Source organism: Anguilla rostrata, chromosome 15 (assembly GCF_018555375.3).
Source record: "Anguilla rostrata isolate EN2019 chromosome 15, ASM1855537v3, whole genome shotgun sequence".
Classification (NCBI taxonomy): domain Eukaryota; kingdom Metazoa; phylum Chordata; class Actinopteri; order Anguilliformes; family Anguillidae; genus Anguilla; species Anguilla rostrata.
This window is the reverse complement of record NC_057947.1, coordinates 28231134-28253163: the sequence shown is the minus strand read 5'-3', so window position 1 is coordinate 28253163 and position 22030 is coordinate 28231134. Positions and strand designations below refer to the sequence as shown.

Here is a 22030-nt window from a genome sequence, read left to right as displayed (position 1 = left end):
GCCCAATGCCTTCTGCCCACTCATTCAGCGAGGCCCGTAACTCTCTGTCCTGTCAATCATTCCTTATGCACAAGCACAAACATTTTCAGGAGTACTTTTCACACACACACACACACACACATGCACAAATGCACGTACATGTGCACACACACACACACACACACACACACGCTCGTACATGCAAACTTGCGCACAGACACATACACACATAGAACATTCCTGTTGCTTGCCGGAATCACCTGGAGGAAAAGGGAATTACACGCAGGAAGTGACACAAGAGGACAGGAAACAGAAGATGAAGTCAGACAAGCTTGATCTATCACTCCTAGTGTATGACTAGCCTGAAAATCCTGGCATTATACTGAACCATTTAAAATGTTGTGTCTTTTTGTTTTCCATCCTCTCATTCTTCTTTACTTGTGCTTCCCTTCTTTATCTGTGGCCAAGGCCAAATACCTGGGTTTTCACTGAACATCTAGATGGCATTTAATGTAGTGAAAACCCTGGCTAGATTTGGTTGAAAAGTGAAAGTTTCCTAGCCAGCTAGAACATAGCCAAGCTAATATCCGGGTAAAACCTGAAGGAAAATAGGGCCAAAATAAGCTAACCTAGTCCGTTTAGGCCAAAACTTCTCTCAACCCAGACTTCCACCCTTCTGTCTATATTCTGGCTTGTTCTCACCGGGCTGCTGTGTATTTTCGTGAACCTAGCACACGGATATCACTGAATCAAAATCCGGCCCTGCTTTTCCTTTCTCCCAGGTAATTAACAAGAATTACAGCTCCTGACTGGCCAGGCTGTCTGCACACTTGACCCCCAGGTAGAGGGAGGGTGGAAAACCAGCAGTTCTTAGGCCCTTGAGGACCATGATTTGAGCATCAGGGACCTAGCAGTTCAAAATGTACATGACCTCCACTACTGAGCCTTTGCAGCTTATAAGGTGCACTTTGGTTTGCTAGTGTTGACTGCATGTAGTAGAATTAATATTAACGAATGCACGCACAGCTAGTATAGAATAGGTGTGTGTGTATAAAGTGCATATATTGAGTTTGTGTGAATTGTAAGTCTGTATGTGCTGTAGCACTGTAAGTGTAAGTCTGTGTTCATTTAGCTTTACGAAGTTGATGTGTCTAAAGTTCGCGGGTGTGGAGGATTAGCGTGGAGTACAAAGTGTAAGAGTGAAGTGCATATAGGTGTGTGTAATGCATCAGTACATTGTTTGGACACCAGTTTATTCTGATAAGAAGGGAGATTAAAAACACAGGTTAATACAGCCTAATCTAATGGACACACACAAGCACACAAACACACACACACACGCACACACACACAAATATGCAAACAATAATCACAAACGGCAACGCATGGCTTTGTATTGAAGACAATGTTTATATCAAAACCAAAACAATGAGGACATTTATAAAAAAGTGAAATACAGCAAGGTGTATGAAGAATTTACGGTCAAACAAATGTTCCGCTTGGTGCCTTAGCAAGTCTTGCACAATAACTTATAATACAAACACAGAAGGGGAATACATTTATACTGTATTAGGGCCAGGCTATTGAGGGATCTGAATCAGTATTTGCAATACTAACATTGGATTAACACGATTTCTGTTGTGTCCACAGGAGGGTCAGCGGGGCACATGGAGGCGTGAAGGGGGGAAGGGGTGCGGGGGGGGGGGGGGGTGAGGGTAGTGTAGTAGAACAGTCCGGAAACTGAGCTTGTATGCAAAGGTCACAGGTCCATTACCCAGCTGGGGTGCTGCCATTGTACCATTGATCACGGTACTTAACCTGTATCACTTTAGTAAAAATATCTAACAATATAAATGGAATGGACGTGTAATATGTGTAATCCGCCCTGGATAAGGGCATCTGCTACATGCCAAAATATAATGTAATGTGATGTAATGTAGTGTATTGAAGGTTGGATCAGGGGTGGAGTTAAGAAGGTCTAAAAGGGAAAGCTTCCCCAGGCACTACTGGGTCCAGGGGCCCTCTAGAGGCCCTTTCTCATATTTTTTCCCAACATAGAGTAATTTCTAGAATCCCTCCCTCACAGTTGGCTGAACGTGGGCGAACAGTGGGAGGAGTCTGACGGGGTCAAGCAGTGACATCACGGAGAGTGCATAACACTGTGCTGCTGGCTTTCATGCAGTCAGAGGGTTATAGTGCAGAGGCAGGCAGGGACGGCATTAGGTGAAGAGCACCTTCATTCACAGCCCTGTGACAGGCTCCAGGGCTTTTGGGGGGTAACAGGGTGGGGAAAGAAACTTCAGACAACCACCCCCCCCCCCCCAAAGACACCTAGGGTGAGGAGTAACACTGACACTGCCTTCTGTGACTGTTAAGATTCAAATTTCATGAAAGTGCAGGGACCTCCTTGCTGGAGTCTCCTCCCTTTTGCTACATTATCATCTCTTATCTCTGTTTCTATCGCTCTGTTAATATTACAGCTGTACAGCTGTCTTCTGATAACAAACCTCACTCATATACTCTATTCTGTCTTCTGTCACAGAACCACAGTCACACACTTTTTTGTCTTCTGACAACAAACCACACTCGTACACTCTTCTCTCTTCCCCCTTAAAACCACACTCACACAGTTTTATGTCTTTTGGCACAAAACCACACTCATACACTCTTCTCTCTTCTGTCTTAAAACCACACTCATACACTATTTTCCGTCTTTTGACGCAAAATGACTCACCCTCTCTTCTGTCTTCTGACAAAAAAATCACACTCATACGCTATTTTCAGTCTTTTGGCTACAAAACCACACTCATTTCAGTCTTTTGGCTGCAAAAGCATACACTTTTTTTGTCTTTTGACATTAGACCACTTGGACACTATACCTTTTGGCACTAGACTACACTACCCATCACACTGCCCACTTCCTGCTGGACAATGAACTCTGGGAAAATTCCAGGCAATAATGTAAACAGATCTCAGGCTGCAGAGATTGTAACGGTAGTGTTCATAAGCAGACGCCGATAGGGCAGGATCACAGACAGAGGTTCGTATATTCTCCTGAAGAAGGAAGTACATTAGCCCTAAAACCATGTCCATTGTCCATGTACTTAATGACTGATGCATGAGGTTTGTCCAGTCAGTTTGTAAAATTAATTTGTAGTGCTTCTTCACATTGTTTTGATTGACACGTAATGCCTGAGCAGTCTGTTGATTGATACTTGCTGCATGTCCAGTTTGCTCTGTGGGTCTCCTGCTCTCCGGAGCTCACACTATGAGAGAATCTCTGCTTAGAAGAGTGTTCTGTTAAAAAAACACCAGAGGCCATGTTAGTAAAGTGCACCTCAGCAACGCCGCCATCATTCTTCTGTTAGTCAGGTCTGCCGGGAGGACAGCGTGAGAAACCATAGCAATCATGCAGCATGTGTGTTTGATTAGTCAGGTCTGCCTGGAATAGTGTGACAATCCATAGCGATCATGCATCTCATGTGCTGTTAGTGAGCTCTGTCAGTGAGGTCACTAAGCTGAGACCAGAATTACACACTGAGCCTGACCCTGACTGACTCAGGAAGTGATTAACACTAAACTGGAGACATTTTAATAAAAAAGTATCCATCCATTAAAAAGAGAAACACACTTAAATATAATAATTACGTTAAATATGGTTTTGCATCCAGCTGCAACACATAATAACATAATTTAATAAAGTCAAATTGATTAGATTTTTGATTAATTTAATGTTTCATTCTCATTTCCTCCTTACTATATATTAAAATGCATAAAATTTATAAACCAAAATCAACAAAAAATATCAGCTAAGGCTCTGAGCAAAATTAATACACAGTGACACAATCAAAGGCTAAAATAATTTGTTTTTCAAATTAGCACATAAATTACCTTAAAGCTTGCGCACAAAGTATATACACAATTCAAACTGGTAATAAGTCCAGCTTATTCGATCAGAAACAGCATCTTCCTATTGATCTGTATTCTCCATGCTGGAGTTCAGTTATTGCATGGTTTCTTATGACTGTTCTGTCCACTGTAGGCCACAACATGTGTCCTCTGCAATTCACTTAACACTGAGCGGGTGCGACTTCCTACAGGTAACTCACCACTTTTCGGGGTTTCTCCCGCTCCTCCCTGTGCTCCTGCATGGTGTGGGACGCGCCCGGGTTGGGACGGGTGTAGGAGAAGGGGCGGGGAACAGGCTCGGCGGTCCGGTGCCGCTCCGCCACAATTTCGCAGTAGGGGGGCAGTGGGTCCTCCTCCTCCGGCCGGTTGCTAGGCGACCGGCTGGGGTAGCAGTCGCTGCCCTTCTTGGAGCTGGCCTTGGAGGGCGTGTCGCTATGGAAACTGTCCTCCTCGCCCCGCCCGCCCCGCCCACGCGCCTTGCGCTCCAGCACGCTGCTGAGGAAGGCGTCATCGTACGCCGGCCCCCCCCGGCCGTTTCGGGGGGCGCCGCGCTCGCTGTCGCCCGTGTCGCGGCGCTTACGGGGCGAGGGCGGGGGGCGGCTCCAGTCCCCATCCCGCTCGCGGTCTCGGTCCCGCTCCCGTTCCCGCTCCCGCTCCCGCTCCCGCTCCTTCCTGTAGTGATCCGACTGCTGCCGCTCCAGCCAGGCCTCGGGATCCTCCTTGTCGCCGTAGCGATGCGGCCCGTCCCGGAAGGGGGGGTTGTGCTCGCGCTCCTGCAGCTCCAGGTCGTAGTCCCGCCGCGGGTCCCGAAAGTCTCCGCGGCGCCCCCGGTGGTTGTAGGTGTGCGCAAACTCCTCCAGCTCGTCCAGAGAGCCCGTGTGGCTGCTGGCGCGGAACACCTTCCTCTGCAGGTGCTCCGAGCGCGGGTTCCACCTGCTGCCCCGACAGCACAGACACGTTCAGACCCGCCCGACGCACACATATACACACACACACAGTGCGCTCACAAATACACACAGTGCGCTTACAAATACACACAGTGCGCTCACAAACACACACTGTGCGCTCACAAATACACTCCGTGCGCTCACAAATACACACCGTGCCCTCACAAATACACACTGTGCGCTCACAAATACATACACACACACACGCACAGTGCGCTCACAAATACACACAGTGCGCTCACAAATACACACTGTGCGCTCACAAATACACACCGTGGGCTCACAAATACACACAGTGTGCTCACAAATACACACACACACACACACACACACACACACACACACACGCAAAGTGCGCTCACAAATACACACTGTGTGCTCACAAATACACACCGTGTGCTCACAAATACACACACACACACAGTGTGCTCACAAATACACACAGTGCACTCACAAATTCACACACACACACACACACATACACAGTGTGCGCACAAATACACACAGTGCACTGACAAATTCACACAGACACACACAGACACACACAGTGTGCTCACAAATGCACACAGTGCGCTCACACACACACACACACATACACACACTACTGGACACACGTATACTTCTGTACACGTATGAAATCCAGGCAAAACACACAACGCTGCTGCAGTTTCCCAAAGCTTCCTTCGTTAAATTAAAAATATAATTTGTTCTGACTTCCAACTAATGGACAGATATCATTAATAGTTATTAATTCGAGAGATCAGACAGCAATACAAATGACTGTGATTTTTATTTGTACTATTTCCACTTTACACTAACAAAAATGCTTACTCTTTAAATAAGGGTTAAATGACTCCATAAATAAGGCTTAAATGGGTAAAGACCCTCAGTCCTGTCTGAACCTCGTGGCCCTCTGGCTTTCCCAGGTACCTGCTCTGCGGATCGTCCTCTCGGTTGCCACGGTGAAGGGGGCGCGTGGAGCGGCGGGCTTGGGAGGACGAGGTGGCGCGGAAGTCGTCCAGCTGGCCGTCGTGGTCAGAGATGGCGGGCAGGGCCTTCCTCTGGACCTGGCGGTAGGACTGGCGGAAGTCCGAGTCGCCCTCGTGGAGCGAGCTCAGCTCCGACATGCTGCTGGCTGCGGGGACACGACGTCGCCGTGGAGACCAGGTCAACTTACCAACAGTGTCACCTGTGTCATCATGTACATTTTGCTGCAACCCCAGCCCTACCCCCCCCCCCCCAAACTCTGTTTGCCTGGAGAGAGTACACTCTTAGCTGTGATTGGTCAGATCACCCCAAAAACCGTTGTCAGGAGAGAAAGTGAGCCAGGAGAAATGAGCCATGGAACGGGGCCCTGTCCTCACAGGCACAGGTCAGCCTGACATCGCCCTCTTCCTCTTTAGAATGTGTAGTCAAAAGTTAGCGAGTATTTTGAAACCTGTAAAAAGCAACAAAGTACTACACTTGCTGCCGTTCGTCTGCACTAAGCAGGTGCAGACTGTGGGAGTGTAAATGTCATGGACCTCTGGACTACGATTCAATGGCTGTGTCTCCGTGGTGAGGCTTGGAATTACAGTGAGGGCAGTGTTTACACACGGAGGTCAGACTGTAGACACTGGAACACAGAGCACTGGCAATGAAGGTCATAATTCTCTCCAGGATCCAAACAATCCACACACCGCACACGTACGCAGACACACACATACACAGAGGCAGGCGCACACACACACACACACACACACACACGCAGACAGTGATAGTGACTGTGGATCACACTGACTCGAAGTGAAGTGGCTCTGAGGGGCTTACATTGGTGGCAGGACCTGTGGGCGGGGTCAAACTGCGCGAGCTCCTTCTCTACGTGGTACACGATCTTCATGGAGTCCTGATCCTTATTGGCCGGGAGTCGGTACCCACTGTGCACTGCAGGGGACAGACAGCACTCATGAGTTCCGTCTCACACACGCACACTCAGAAAAGACACACACCCATGCATCATGTACTTCTGAAAAACAGTTCTCTACAGTATGTTCCCAAGTTCCCAAGTCTCCATGACTTCTACATGCTTGCCACGCATGCCATGCCATTCTCTGTCTACACCAGTAAATCTGTTCTTCAGGTGAAAAACAGCTATTTTTGAGCAAGGACTGCCAAATAATTTTCCCACAATCCCTTGCTGCCTGTAATCCAGCAAAGCCTGATGGGATAACGGCCCTCAGGGCATGAGCGCTCGTGCATGCTGACCCCCCTGGGGATCAGGACTCACCTCCTGGAACACTGTTCTCCATGGGAGGAGTGGCTGAGACCTTGGGCTCCAAGATGGTGGAGGGGGCGACAGGGACCATGGTGGTGACTCCGGGGATGTAGTAGGGGGGATACATGCCCGTGGGATAATATTGGCTGGCCTTCGCCGCCTTCCCTGCCTCGTACACTGAAGGAAAGAAACGGAAAACCCAAAAAATAAACATCTCATTCATTAAGCACTGGGGCCTGAGTGTGTCACAGAACGTGTGTTGGTGTATATGTGTACAGATGGGTACATGTGTTAGTGTGTGTGTGAGAAAGAATGTGCATGGGTATGTGTGTGTGCGTGTGTGTGAGTGTGTGTGTGTGTGTCTGTGTGTGCATGCATGTGTGTAAGAGTGTGTGTGTGTGTGTGTGTGTCTATATGTACTTCTGCCACATGCACAGATAGACACCAGCATATGCTGAAGCATATACCCCCTGCCCTCAAACAGCAAAAGGTCCCTTTCAACTACAGCAAAACCTACTGTACCCATTTATACTTTGAGCACGTGTCCCCCAGAAAGGTCAGTGCGGGGCCGGGGGTGTACTCACAGTGGCGGGGGCAGCAGCAGGTATCGGGGCAGCAGCAGCAGGGCACGTAGCAGCAGCAGGAGTAGGGGCAGCACTGGCACCAGCAGATCCCCACCAGCAGGATGAAGGACAGGCTGCCCAGGATCACCACGCTCACAAACACCCACTCTGCAGGAGAGACACGGACTATCAGAGTATATTAGGGCCGGGCTGCCCAACCCTGTTCATGGAGATCTGCCATCCAGTAGGTTTTCATTTTAAGCCTAACAAAGCACATCTCATTCAACGGCTAGAGATGTACAATCCTGTAGGCTTCCACTCCAACCCTACCAAAGCACACCTCATCCAATGGCTAGAGATCCAACAGTCCTGTAGGTTTTCACTCTAACCCCAACACAACACACCTCATTCAACAGCTAGAGATCTCGTTGAGCTGCTGGTTAGTAAAATCCGATGCACCAAATTAGGGTTGAAATGAAAACCTACAAGACAGTAGATCTCAAAGAACAGGGTTGGGCAGCCCTGTATTAGGGTATATGCAAACACAAGCACAACCCTGTGTGAAAGGGATAACAGCACAGAACATAGCTTCCATCTTTTGTTGCATGCAAGCAGAGCCGGCCGCTCGCATGAACACTCTATGGTGTCGTTTAGAGCCACAACCTCCCCTGGGCCACACAATTAGTTTTTTTTTCTTTGTTCAGGATGACAAAAAACCCCAGGGCTGGCTCTGCTCCCATGTACCTGTCGACAGAGCAATGGCTGCGAAATCAGGGTCCGTAAACAGAACAGGGGCGAGGATTGAGGAATACAGGACATAAATACCCCCAGTGGCTGGCCAGCGTGCCGATAATAAGCTGGGGTGGTATTTGTGCAGGACTGGGAACCTTTGAAACACTAATGACATCACAGACAGTATGAGTACATCCTGAGGTCAAGTAATCACCGCTCCAGACAGACTGTGGAAAACAATGACTCCTCTCATGCACAGTGCCAAGCCACCATCGCGCTCACAGACAGTGAAAACAACAACCGCTCGCACTGATTCTGCCATGTAACGGTGAAGTAGTGTTCTGGTTAGGAAACTGGGCTCGTGACTGAAAGGTCGTGGGCTTGAATCCCAGCTGGAACGTGGCTGTTGTACCCCTGAGCAACGCACTTACCTGAATTTCTTCAGTAAAATATCCCGCTGTGTATAAATGGACTATTAAAAACACTGGCTGAACAGCCGCTCTGGGTAATCGCATCTGATAGGTGCTAAAGAGCAACAGCAGCAGCGAACGGGGCTGCACACAGGGTCGATGCCTGCGCGTGACAACAAGGCCGTCTTAGAGTAGCCTTAATGGGCGGGTGGACACCCAAGCAGAACATCAAAGATCCTTTCATGTTCCCTTTGAGATGAACAAGCAACAGACTGTCGGCACCGATCTGTCACAGTCCTCTCTGACCTTCTAGCAGCCCGGAGAAAGCAAAGAGTTCAGCCCCTGCCCACGGTGCAGAATCCGAACAGTAAGTACGCTCACGACTACTCCTCCTCCTCCTCCTCCTCCTCATCGGACGCTGCCGGAAAGGGTTATCCACAGCTAGTGGAAGGGCCCGATTGTATCTGCACTTTAATGCAGACCCGCCCATTAATCGCAACATCAGCAGCTCTAATGATAGCCTTCTCCCTTAGACAGGATGCAAATGATCAGCCGACCACTTCAGTGAGTCACGGCTGTAATTGCATCCCAGTGGCTGTCCACGTCACACACACACACACACACACACACACACACACAAAGCTCCACTGAGTTACTGCTTTAATCAAAACCCCCAGCATGCTCCTGCACCACAGATGCACCAGTGCACAGAGTTATTGCTGTAACCACATCCCTGGTTAATGCGGCCATGAAGCAACTTGAGGGCAGAGGCTGGAAAATCCAGGTTCAGAAAGTAAAAGTCCATCCCCAGTAATCTTGTTCCAGTCACCTGGATTTGCTCACTGGCTCAATTGTCCAGCCGAGAGGCAGAACTAATTAGAGAAATCGGCTGGCTGAGTTATTGGGTGGAAGAAACGTACGGCAGGACTTTTACTTTCTGATCCCTGGGGGACTAACAACTCTGCACGAGAGAAGTGAGAATGACGACTCCTCTGATTGGCTGGTTTGAGTGTGGCGGTTAGAAGCCAGTCAGATAGAGAGAGAGAGAGGAGGGGGAAGGGTTAGGATAGCGAAAAAAGGGATGAGACAGGTGAGGACAAACCCGTACCTGGCATGATCTCCACATCGAACTCAGGCAGGAGATCGTCCAGCGCACCTGTCTTACCTGGAAAGAGAAGAGCAGAGGTAAAGGACAGGACAGGCGGTGAGGGCAGCGGGGTTAGAGTTCAGGGGTCAGGGGTCAGGGCCGAGGAGTAGAAATGGACAGACCGACATAGCTGCATGCAGACGGCCACACAGACAGAAGAACCATAAAGACAAATCCGTAACTGAATACGGATTCAATATTATTTGTTCAAGTTATACGAACAAATATTAGAACCAATTTCCAATATGGTATCATTTTCACGGTGCTGAAAATGTAGTCTCTGGCTCTTCTGTCGGGTTAGCAAAGATATGATGAAATGACTTTCGCACAGAGCAAGAGAGGATACAGGCGACCCTTCACGGTTTCACAGCATGAAAACCGCCCAGCAGTTTCATTGTCTGAGAGTGGGTTACTACAAACTCATTCTGCAGCTGCTCTCTGACAACATCAGACAGAGTAATTACAGCCTGTTACAGATCTGCTAAAGAGGAATACGTGTTCACAAGAGAGACTCATCATTTAAAAGAACCAGAACGACGTAGCCAAATGTAAAAATGCGTATTTGCGTTGCACATGGGAAAATGCCCTCAGCAGGTCGCAACCCACCACAGAAAAAAATATTGTTGAGCTACAATTCATAGAAAACCATGCATTTTATAACCCACACCAGTGACTGCATGACACCAGAATTAAACCGTGAGCTCACATTAATTACAAAAATAGGGTTACAGGGTTATTTGTGAATGACTTGTATGTTCACAGTAAGGTTTGCATCCAGTCTGCAGCCTCAAGACTGACAACAGATAGACGCCCGCAGTCAGGAGCCGCTAATAGTACAGTCTGTACCACAATGTGCTTCGCGGCGCACTTTTTTTCCTAGCCACTTGCCGTGGGCTGCAATCTCACACAAGCGCAGTGAGCGCTCCCGCGCTATTCTTCACGCGCCAGAGCAGAGATACCTCCAGCCGCTGAAGTCCCACGGGCGCTAGCCCTCTGGAGCCCCCCCCCCCCCCCACACCGCATGCTCTGCATTTATACCTCAATGTTCCCACACACATAGGGGCAGCAGTAAAGGTCAGAGGTCAAACGGTTATTCACCAACTGCTAATTTTAGCCGGGGTGCCATATTTCTGAGGGTTTACACGCCCCATAGAAAACACACACACACACACACACACACACACACACACACACACACACAACCCACACAACGGTCACTGCTTTTGCAAACTAACCCAGAACAGGAACTGACTAACAACAGGAAGTCCACGCAGGCTTCCGGCATTCTCCACCGGGATTGGCCGCAGGCTCCACTGGCCAGGGCGGACACGGTGACTGAAGACAGCGCCTTCTCCAAGACCGCAGGGAAGAGGCTGCTCAATGCGAGATCAGCCCCGTTCTTCACAATACAACGGAGGGAATCTCTGATCAGCCTCGTCTCTCTGTGTGTCTCTCACTGTTTCTTTTTTTTTCAAAACCCTATCAAATAAACTGTGAGTCATTCCTCTCCTACTCCAGCCAGGCTAACTGCCAGATTGCGCAGAGAGTGTGATAAAACCCCTTTTCTCATACAAACATCAGCACAGACAGCTTCTCTCTATCTCTTCGTCTGTCTATCCCTCCCTTCGGGTAATTACGTTCTCATTACTCGACCAAGGGGGAGGCCTGGTTCAGCACTTAAAGCACACCCCAGTCTCTCACACCTTCCGATGCAGCCTCTACTTTCATTTTCTGTATAATGCATGCTTTTAACTCCCTCTCCCCCATCTCTGTCTCTGTCCCTAGCGCTCTCTCTCTCTCTCTCTCACACTCTCTCTGTCTCTGTATACTTTGTACACATAACATGCATTAGTTTATTTAAGTACGAATTAAAACAGTTTCTTGAGTACAAATGTTCGTATTTATGAACAGAGCTGGAAAGGTGAATCAGGCAATTAAAAATGAGGAAGTTAATAAATTAAAGCTTTTGTACGCGTAAGGAAAACTTATTGTTCGACAAGCTTGTCTATGATACATGCAGGTTAACATATAGTATGCTTCCAGTATTTATCAGGCTTTCCAGCATTTATATCATGCGTAAACTGAAAATTGATGCTTGATTTATGAACGCATGTCTCAAGGAAGTTCAGCGTTGAACAAAAAATAACCGGCCAGCCAGAACAAAAAAAGGAAGGATTATTCATCAGTTAATATTGTTGCTTCAGTACAGACACAGCATAGTCCTCTCCCCCGCTCTCTCCCTCTCTTTCTCCCTCGCTGTCTTTCATTACCCTCCTCCAGACCTCTTTCAACATGTCTGTTGCCATGGGAACAGCTTAAGAAGTGACTCGCACTGCAGAGTTTGCAAATTGGCAGCCAGTTCTTAACCTGACATGACATAGCTACAATGAGAGAGAGAGAGAGAGAGAGAGAGAGAGAGAGAGAGAGAAATAACACTTGGATTATTGAGGAGAACCTTTAACACACACCACAGCCCTGCGAGTATATCAGCGTGTTTAGTGGCCAGGCAGACAGCAGGCCCACCAGGCCCGGCGACGGAATGGGTCAGCCGGCCAGAAACTCCCCGAGAAACAGCCTCCTCAACAATAGGCCCACTCACAGGGGATCAAAGGCCCAGATCTCAACACGGCTGCCACTCAGCCGTCGCCATGGCAACGCTTGTAGGTGCTCTTAGGGATGTGAATGTTACACACACTCTCCAAGGATAAAGACACTTACTCTGCAACACACACACACACACACGCAAGCCTGAAGTATGTAAACTAAACATGTGGACTGAACAGAATCTACAGATCTGAATGAGCAAAAAAGTTTTTTTCCAAAGTCAGTTTTTATCCCCAGTCTGCATATGTGATAAAAGAGCAGGGACTCGCTGTGAGAAATGTTCACGTCCCCCGCAGACTTACCCAGCACCAGTAACTCCACTTTGGCCTCGCTCTTGCCCTCAACGTCGTCAGAGATGATCACTTTGCAGTAGTACACGCCGCTGTCCCCCCACAGCAGCTGCCCAATACGGAGGTCGGCCTCTACATAAGAAGAGTGAGAAAGGGTCTAAGGTCATCTCTAGCAAGAGAAGAAGAGATTCGCTTCATTCTAACACCTGTGGTTAGAGGCCAGCACACTTAGAACAACAAATAGAACATCCACATTAATGTGCACAGTGTACTCTCACAAACAGAAATTCAACTAGCGTATCATCATAAACAGATATTAATCTACTCATCTTAATTTAGGTAATTCTAATCAAAGAACACAGCACATCAGCAGCAGTCAGTGAAGCAGTGCCTCTGGGAAATGTAGTTCCTAAAGAACATTAAATTTGAATTACACAATGCAGGAACTACTATAGTTTTCTCCTCCATTCCACCAATGGAATGAATATGAGATTCTCTTGTGCTCCGAGCAATCCAAGAGTCTTCACTTTTTTCTGTTAAATCAGCACTTCTAGCTAGCATATACACATTACATCAAACAAAAACGTAAAACAAATCAATAAATGTGTGAAATAACCCATGAGTGAGAGATTCACAGTTCTCAGGGGATGCAGTAAAAAGCTCCAGGACTGAGCGCATTCTCTGCATGCGCTGGTGCTGACTGCGCTCGGCGGCACCAGCGCATGACGCTGCAGTGAGGATGAGGATCAGGTTCCGCAAGGCTGCCTGGAATTAACCACCACATTCCCTACCGGATTCCCTACTCCGGATTAGCCCCGAAAAGCCCATCAGCACAAGCAAGATGCACACCATTAAATACAACAGTGAAAGTACTCTATTCATTATATTATTCATTTCAGGCCTTATTGTCTCGTAGCCCTTTAAGGCGTGAGATCACAAATACGTGATTAGAATGTTCTTACCGGAACATTCTAATGCTGATGTAACAAGCACTGCTGGTAACTGAAGGCAATGGAGTTCTAGAACACTGACTAAGAATTTAGAAAAGAAAAAAAAAAACATTCCAAAATGAATTAACGCAGGTTTGCCTGCTTGTAACACCCCTTCAGCCTGCATCAGACTAACCTACACCTCCAAGGAAGAATCACTCTTGGTAATATGGCTTCATTTTTTAAAGCCATAGTAACTATGACTGTGAAATGCAACAGAATCAAACATCCAGTAGCTGCCAATGTGATCTGCCAAACTGTGCAGGGACATGACCTCAATGAACTTGCTTCCATCATATTTTGTCCTTCAGTAAGTACAAACAAGGAAGAAGAGAGAGAAGGAATACAATATATTTTTAGGAATGGGTGTCCAATGTTTTGACATTGGCCAACAAAGAAATGAAAGAAAGCACAAATTGGCTGTGAATTAATTTAATTAAAATGGTGAATACACCATTAAAAAAAGGTTTTGCATTAGTAATCCAATTTCTCACAGGAGCTACACAATGCACAGTGCTGCTGCATGCTGGGAGCCGTAGTTTAATAAAGAAACTATGTTCTGAATCCCTATGGAAATGAACTGGCAGCATTTTGCCGGAGGGAACCCAAAGTAATTTCTCATACTTCGATTCACACAGATTTGATGTGTATGAAATTTCCAGGCCATTAGAGGGGAGACACTGATGCAGAAAAGGAGAGGAAGGGGCTGTTTGGCGGTTTGGCTCTGCAGGCCAGTTCTTTGTGAAGGAGAGAATAAACACTCCTATTTCAGGAAACAGGAAAAGCAGAACACAATGGAAACCCTTCCAGGCTCGGGGAGACAAGATTGTAAAAATAACATTTCTGACTCTGTCTAACCCAAAACTCTGTTCCAAATTCAACTTCTAGAAAAAGTCCCTGGATTTCACACAATTTCCATATTGACCCAACAACAACTAATTCATACACTACACTACCACTGCAACTTACTTTTATAATTTATGCACACCAACACTGACCATCTTCAGAACAGTAAGAAGCTTCTAGTCTGAAGTCCAATGACTGATACTTCAGTGATAGAAAGATGTGGTAGCCATGGAAACTGCAGGTCACAGAGTGTTACGCAATCAAGATGAGAGCCAATGAACAGCCATGCCCGGCAACGCCTCTAACTTCCATATGGAATAACATCTGCGGGCACACAGCCCACCCACCACGTTTGCCAGTAACCATTTACGATGTGACATCACAAATATGTGATTAGAATGTTCTTCACTGAAGATTCTAATGCTGATGTAACCATCACTATTGGTAATTGAACTCAATGGAGTGCTAGGACACTGACTTAAAATACGAAAAAAAACACATTCCAATAAACTACTTCTTCCAGGATGTGTGAATGTGAAACTTTCTGAATACCAGCACTGACCACTACACCACACACACACACACACACACACACACGCACATTCATATTCAGCTCAGGTCTAGCCTGAACAGGGCAACTGTGTTAGGACAACCCAGGACAGTGGAAACACCATCAATTAACACGATTAACAGACCAGCTTGTTTTTAAAGTTCTTTTACCGCAGAGAGTGTAACGAAATCCTCCGTTTGAAAAGGGACAATGCCAGGGCAATGAATCTGAGCCCGGCACTAGTGCTCAACAAATCTACAACAGTTCCTCCCTCCTCTCTTTTCTTTTCAGCATGTGAATCTGTGCTCTTCCCTGAGCCTCTTCAGCCCTGTCTGCTCTACCCATCCGCTCCAAATCACCCTCCAAAGCCCTCATCCCCACTGCAGAGACCAGAACCATGCTTTACACAAAGAGCCACTCAACACTCCTCCCTTCATTCAACACACACACACACACACAAAGACACACACAAACACACATACACACACACACATACACATCACACAAACACACACACACACTCACACACAAACACACACTTGCACACAAACACACACACATACACAAACACACACATACTTGCACACAAACACAATCACACACACACACACACACACACACACTATGTACTGGCCAAAGTAAACCGATGACAGAATGGGAGTTCAACATTCCTGCAAGTTATTTTCTGTAGGTCACTTTGAGCTGTGTGTGTGACCCATTTAATTAATGAGTGGGAAAATCTGTCTGAAAAGACTCCCAGATTCCACTTTGGACAGAGAGATTCATTCAATTTCCTATTCTAATTGCAACCATATAAATATGAACACAGATACCTACAGATTTTTTAAAAAACTACACATTAAAATCAAATATTGATACCATATTTTGACCATACTGTTGGTGTTTCCCATTTGGTGTTAAGTAATTTTCCAGTGGCCTGAGCTCATAATAGAAATGGGAGAATATTAACTGTTCTTAAATTACCTGAATTCAACCATCATTGTGCATAGCTCTGCTTTCAAAACAACGTTCCTTTTTAGAAAAGATATCGGGTTATCCCTGCCGCAAATGAGCCCGACCCAATCAGAGCTCAGACTCATCACCCCTCAGTCAGCTTAGCCGCTCCCTGTGGCCTGAAGTATTTATATCCTACTGACTCAGCTGAAGTATTTTCATTTTCTTGACATCAATTTTTGACATCGTACAAGTGTCTTAGATGATTGAAAAACGTGTTGCAGTGAAAATAATTTCAAAAACATAATTCGCCTCATTTTTATGGACTGTCCCATCAATGTGTGGGTTTCATTAGCACAGTAGAATGTGTGGGTCTAGAGGTTAGAACCAGAGACTCATGTCCACCACAGGAGACAGAAACGGACAGCCGGGTCTCAGGAGGATATAACTGGTGAAGACAGGAGTGTGGAAGAGCTGAGCGTAGCTGCAGAGTTGGAAAAGCAAACTTAAGAATAATTTTTTTCTCTTTTGGTCGGGGGCAATACTGGTGAAGACGGGAGTGTGGAAGAGCTGAGTGGAGTTGCAGAGCTGGAAAAGCAAACTTAAGAATAATTTTTTTCCCTTTTTTGTTGGGGGCGATTCCTTGTGTTGTGCACATTTTACCTTGAGACACTAAGGGATTAATGTCTTATTACAGCCTTCTTTTTGGGTAAAACCAAGAGGTCACATGCACTTGTATTGTAAGCATATGAGCATATGGTTTCTAATCTCGCCGTATCGCCAGGTGTCATTTGTCATTATTTAATAAACCACATCAATCTTAACTCCAGCTTCTCTTAAAATTCATTTTAACTTCCAGGCCGATTCCACCAGTCCAGTTCCAATCCATTTTTATGAATTATGGAGCTTTTACTTTTATTAAAGATTATTCTCTTTTGCCATAATTACATTCGTCCATTGTTTATATATATATATATATATATATATATGATATTTACTAGCCTTCTGTTCCTTGTTCATTTGGAATATCTTCCCAAGGGGTATCCCATTATCAAAGGATAATTAAATATTTGGTTTGGTTGTGCCAATTGAAATGATAGGAATCCTACTTGCCTGGCAACAACAACAACAGCAGCAACAGCAACAACAGCAGCAACAGCAAGCACAGAAATAAAGACAGTGACAGTACTGTTGATGATGGCGATGTCGCGGCCCTTGTAGTGCTCGGCGAGGGTGAGGGAGGACCCCTGTCCCGACGCCACGGGGCGGACGGTGCGGGCGGAGTCGGAGCAGTCCAGGTGGGACGAGGCGCCCAGCTCGGACCCCTTGATCCCCAGGTGCTCGGTGAGGGTGAACGAGTCTTTGGTGCGATCCTGACAGTACGACTTGTACCACCACTGCACCACGGGCACCTGGGTGGAGGGACTGGAGTACTGGCACTGAAGGGTCACTTCCTGGAAGAGCATGGCGAACTTCCTGTCCTCCCGCACGGACACCTGGACGCCGTCGCACCTGTGCACTGGTAGAGGGAGAGGAAGAGAGAGCTCACCGTCAGGACCATTTTACATCCTTTTTACATAGGGGCGATATAGCTCAGGAGGTAAGACCGATTGTCTGGCAGTCGGAGGGTTGCCGGTTCAAACCCCGCCCTGGGCATGTCGAAGTGTCCTTGAGCAAGACACCTAACCCCTAACCTCTAACTGCTCTGGCGAATGAGAGGCATCAATTGTAAAGCGCTATATAAATGCAGTCCATTTACCATTTACATTCCCATTCTAAGAAACGTCCTGCCCACTGTGGAAATTCTAGGTTCAGAAAGTAAAAGCCCTCCCCAGTATTTTGTTCCAATCACAATTAGCACAGTTCAGCCAGGAGGTAGAACCAGGAGAGCAGCACAAAATTCTGGGCCCTGCACAAATGCAGTCTCTGTGGGACCCCTAAAAATACTGGAGACCACAGAAAACTTTTTGGTCCAGGCCTTTTGAGCCCACACACCCCTTCACCCCCCACCTTGGGGCCATGGGTATAGTCAGTTCCACTATTTCACCATTCGTGAAATCCGCTGGCTGAGTTCACGGGTGGAACAGACACATGGCAGGACTTTTACTTTCACTTTCTGAACCCTGGACTTTCCACCTCTGGTCCTGTATCCTGCCCACTGAATTAAAGAGAAATAAAAATGGAGGGAAGAGGTTGAGAGGCAGAGGGTGAATTTTAACGTGTCTAGGCCAGTCCTTCTTTTGTCCACAGCTACATTGAAGGGCTTTAGCGAGCCAGTGTTGCGACCGCAGCAGGAGTCTGTCCGGGAGTCTCCCAGATCCTTCCGGAGTTTTCCGCAATCAAACAGCGCGATCCAGGAGGCAACATCCAGGGTCATCACTCATACACCGCATTCACATTCCTCACATACTTCTGCTGGCCCGAGACACACGCTCACAGGGCTGTGATTCCCACAGGGATCCTACAAATTACACTCTAATTAAAGTCGAAAGTCTGCACTTCAACACTGCTCATGTTCATGGATTTATTTCAAATGCAGTATGCTGGAGTGCAGAGCCAAAACAACAAAAATCGTGTCAGACCACAGACCCATTAATGTACATACATATAAGCATGTAGCCGCATACGTGTACTCAAAAACGCACATGAACAGGTCACGCACATACCAAACCTGTACACATATGACACACACACAGCAGTACCTCACTGCCCATTACGTCTTACAAAAAAATCCTACACTCCCCTGAAGACTGGTAATCATAACAAAAACAGATGGGCAAAAAACATCTTGACTCAGACAACAGTAAAATTGTAGGTTGCATTTTAAACCCTACCTGTGAGTAAGAGTTTTTAAACTGCTACGTGTGCCTGAGGTGAGTACAGTAAGATCTGTCTCACAGAATAAACACTTTAAATGGTAGGGGATCGCAAAACTAATGCAATCATTTGAATACATAAATGACAGACCAATTTAAATGAACAAATACGTAAGAAAACAAACAGAGGAATGCATGCAAAGCCAAGAAACACTGGTGCCTGCTCTTCACAGAACACTTGGGCCCAGCCACTCAGAGAGAGATGAGTAAATCCACACACACCCTGATCTAAAAACACACACACCTAAAACATCTGTGCATGCTGAGTAACCCCCAGCGTGAGTGTGTGTGTGTGTGCGTGCGTGTGTATGTATGTGTGTGTGTGTGTGTGAGAGAGTATGCAGTGCACAGTGACTCATCTGTGGGAGATTACTGGCCAGTGGATTGAGCTCCAGGTTTTGTGGAATGAGGGTTGGGTGGAGATAGGGGATGGAGAGGACAGTTACTCTCCCCCATAGAGCGTCCCGCTGGGGGAGGTGTGTGTGTGGAGGGGGGGGGTAGAGGGTGAGGGGGCAGGAACGTTGGCTCCTCCGGCGAGGGCGGGGCGGCGGCAGGAACATTCTCCAGACGTTTCCCGGGAGAGACGAAAACAACAGGAAAGAGCTGGGCAGCTCCCACTGGAGCCGGGCCTGTCCGAGGGTCCTGCTTTACGGCCTTTTAAAGGACAGCGTTTGATGGGTGACGAGCGCTTGATAAACTGGGGGAGCTGGGGGGGTGGCGGCCTGGAAGGCCTGGGACACCCCCGCTCCGCTCCGCTCACTCACATACCTCCAAGCGCCCCCGCCTTTGTCTGAGCCGCATTGTTTGCCATTAGTTCACGCCCCAGTGGGGTGCTCAGAAAGCTCCGCCCCCGCCCCCCCCCCCAACTCTCCTCCCTTCCCCTCCCCAGCAGAGGCCCCGGGAGCAGGAGGGGGAGGAGGAAGGGAGGTGGGAGGAGGCCGTAAGACACCCCACCAACCAGATTACATCGTCCGGCCTCAGCCAAGCGCGACGGCTTGGTCAGCTATTTCAAATTTAAACAAGAACCGTTTGGAACATCCCAGCCCATGCAGGGCGGAGGGGGTGGGAGAAGGCCAGGGCAGGATGGCGTGGTCGCCATGGGAAACCACACGTCACAAGGATAAACTAAGACCCTGATTTAAACAAGAGTCACACCGGTCCAAACCCCCTCAATCTGGACCTGTTTTATAGGAGCCCCCCCCCCCCCCCATTATACTGTCTTCACCCACACTCAATCAAGTGCTTACATGCAGCAAACCTACAGCAGAAACCCAGGCTCGCTACTGGCCACAGCTGTGTTCAATCCACTAGCCTGAACCTGTAACCCAACGCACTGGGTATGTTAAGTCTACTGCTGACCGCTACATGATCTACTCCTAAAACTGCACTCAAACTAAAGTCTACATTTACCCAAACTACTGTCTAATCCTACCCCCAAACTAACTTCTAAACCAAACCACTTTAGTACAGTACTTAAACCAATCTTCTGTCTGAACCTACACTCAAACTAGTGCTTAAACTTAAGTGCAATCTACTGGCTAGTTTCACAAAAGCTACTGCCTATAATCAACATACTGCCAATACAGCCTATCAACTAATCGCACTTTATGTTCTTTGCACCAGCAGAGAATTTAATGGCCCATAAAAATCCACACATTCGCGCAGAAAAGAAACCGCAAACTCGCAGTCACCCAGCCCACCGGGGCAGATTCTGCTTCCACGCTGGACCGTTGGTCTACAGCGCTGAACCCCACACCCTTCGTGCCTCAACTCACTTCTGACCTCCCATACCTCCAGAGCAGCTGAACTCCCCCCTCGGTTCAAGGAAAACTCGGAGCCCCAGATTATGAATTGTAGGAAGAGAGAGTGAGAGTGAGTGAGAGAGAGAGAGAGAGAGAGAGAGAACTACAAGATGTATAGAAAAGGACTGAAAGAATATAGGATAAAAACTTCTCAAAACAAACATTTAAATGACGCCAAAGAAAGGTACTATGCCTACAACGAAGGGAACGCACGCACAGTCCATATTGTCAATGTTAAAAACATGAGTAATTGCGGAGTAAAGCTGAACAATCTTTTCTTTTTCTTATGAGCGAGGTGGTAAGATCTCGACGCCTATCCGGCCCCCACAAACCTGTTAATTTACCTTCACAGTTTGGCCCAAGGAAATTTAAGTGGTCGAACCATAAAACAGACGGGAAAAAGAATCTTAACAGTCAAAGAAGTGGCAGAGAGGAGGGGTTAATAATAAAACCAAGAGCACGAGCGTACTCGTTTTTAACCAGCATCGAACAACCTGTTACGCGTTTCAACAAAAGACAAAACCACATGCCTAATTTAATACATACCTGTAACCAAGACCAAGAGAATCCACTGTATCAGTAACAAAACCATTTTTCCAGTAATAACGTAGGCATTTGGAGCTGGCCTTCAAACCACTCCGTCCTGCTTTTGCCTCATTCCTAAAACCGCTCTACACGGGAATAAGCAAGTGGAACTGTCAACCCCAGAAGTAACGGGAATGTACCATCTCTGAGACAGGTGTGCTCAGATTTTGTCGCAAAACACGGCATCATACAAACACAACAAATTTCGCTTTGTATGTTAACTAAATTGCTATAACGTAGGCTAAAGCACAAAAAAATAGCATTACTCATTATTCGGAGCAAATACAAACAGTTACTTAAGTCACAGCAAACACAAACCCCACGCAATGTGCGTGTAGTAGGTGCGTAGACTGAACGGAGATAGGATTTGAGGTTAAGCGGAAAAGTTTTTTTTATTAAACCTACTTTAGCATTCTTTGATATGAAAGGGAGCGGAACCAATGGAATTAGAGAGTAGTCGTAATTTAAGGGCGTAAAACGGAAAAGAAAAATATTGTCGAATGGAACATTCTTTGTCAAGAAATGTGACGGTTATTCACACGACACTAAATAACACAGGTAGTTTCCTCTGGTTATTTATTTATTTATTTATT

General features: G+C 47.0%; 1 protein-coding gene across 4 annotated transcripts; it reads right to left on the bottom strand.

Moving 5' to 3' along the window:
- Window positions 1-1369: 1369 nt before the first annotated feature.
- On the bottom strand, window positions 1370-21556 carry LOC135240671 (immunoglobulin-like domain-containing receptor 2). Of its 4 annotated transcripts, XR_010325747.1 has the most exons (11): window positions 21399-21554; window positions 17364-17693; window positions 12848-12967; window positions 9903-9959; window positions 7674-7820; window positions 7102-7266; window positions 6645-6758; window positions 5766-5970; window positions 4089-4824; window positions 2734-3276; window positions 1370-2660 (listed from the first exon to the last, which is right to left on the bottom strand). XR_010325747.1 is itself a non-coding variant. In XM_064310481.1 (10 exons), exons 1-10 carry the CDS (start codon window positions 21442-21444, stop codon window positions 3241-3243), a joined length of 1953 nt encoding a protein of 650 aa, XP_064166551.1. In that variant the 5' UTR covers window positions 21445-21556; the 3' UTR covers window positions 1370-3240. The 4 variants fall into 4 exon arrangements, 3 of the variants coding, with proteins under 3 accessions (XP_064166551.1, XP_064166550.1, XP_064166553.1); XM_064310481.1 differs by having other exon boundaries at window positions 1370-3276; window positions 4089-4821; window positions 21399-21556; XM_064310480.1 differs by having other exon boundaries at window positions 1370-3276.
- Window positions 21557-22030: the final 474 nt, after the last annotated feature.

Coding starts and splice junctions, on each gene's coding strand:
- LOC135240671 (XM_064310480.1), bottom strand. CDS start 21,444: ATGGTTTTGTTACTGATACAGTGGATTCTCTTGGTCTTGGTTACAG. Junction 7,821..9,902: donor CGATGTGGAGATCATGCCAG/GTACGGGTTTGT, acceptor TCTCTCCTGCAG/AGTGGGTGTTTGTGAGCGTG. Junction 6,759..7,101: donor GGAGAACAGTGTTCCAGGAG/GTGAGTCCTGAT, acceptor TGTCCCCTGCAG/TGCACAGTGGGTACCGACTC.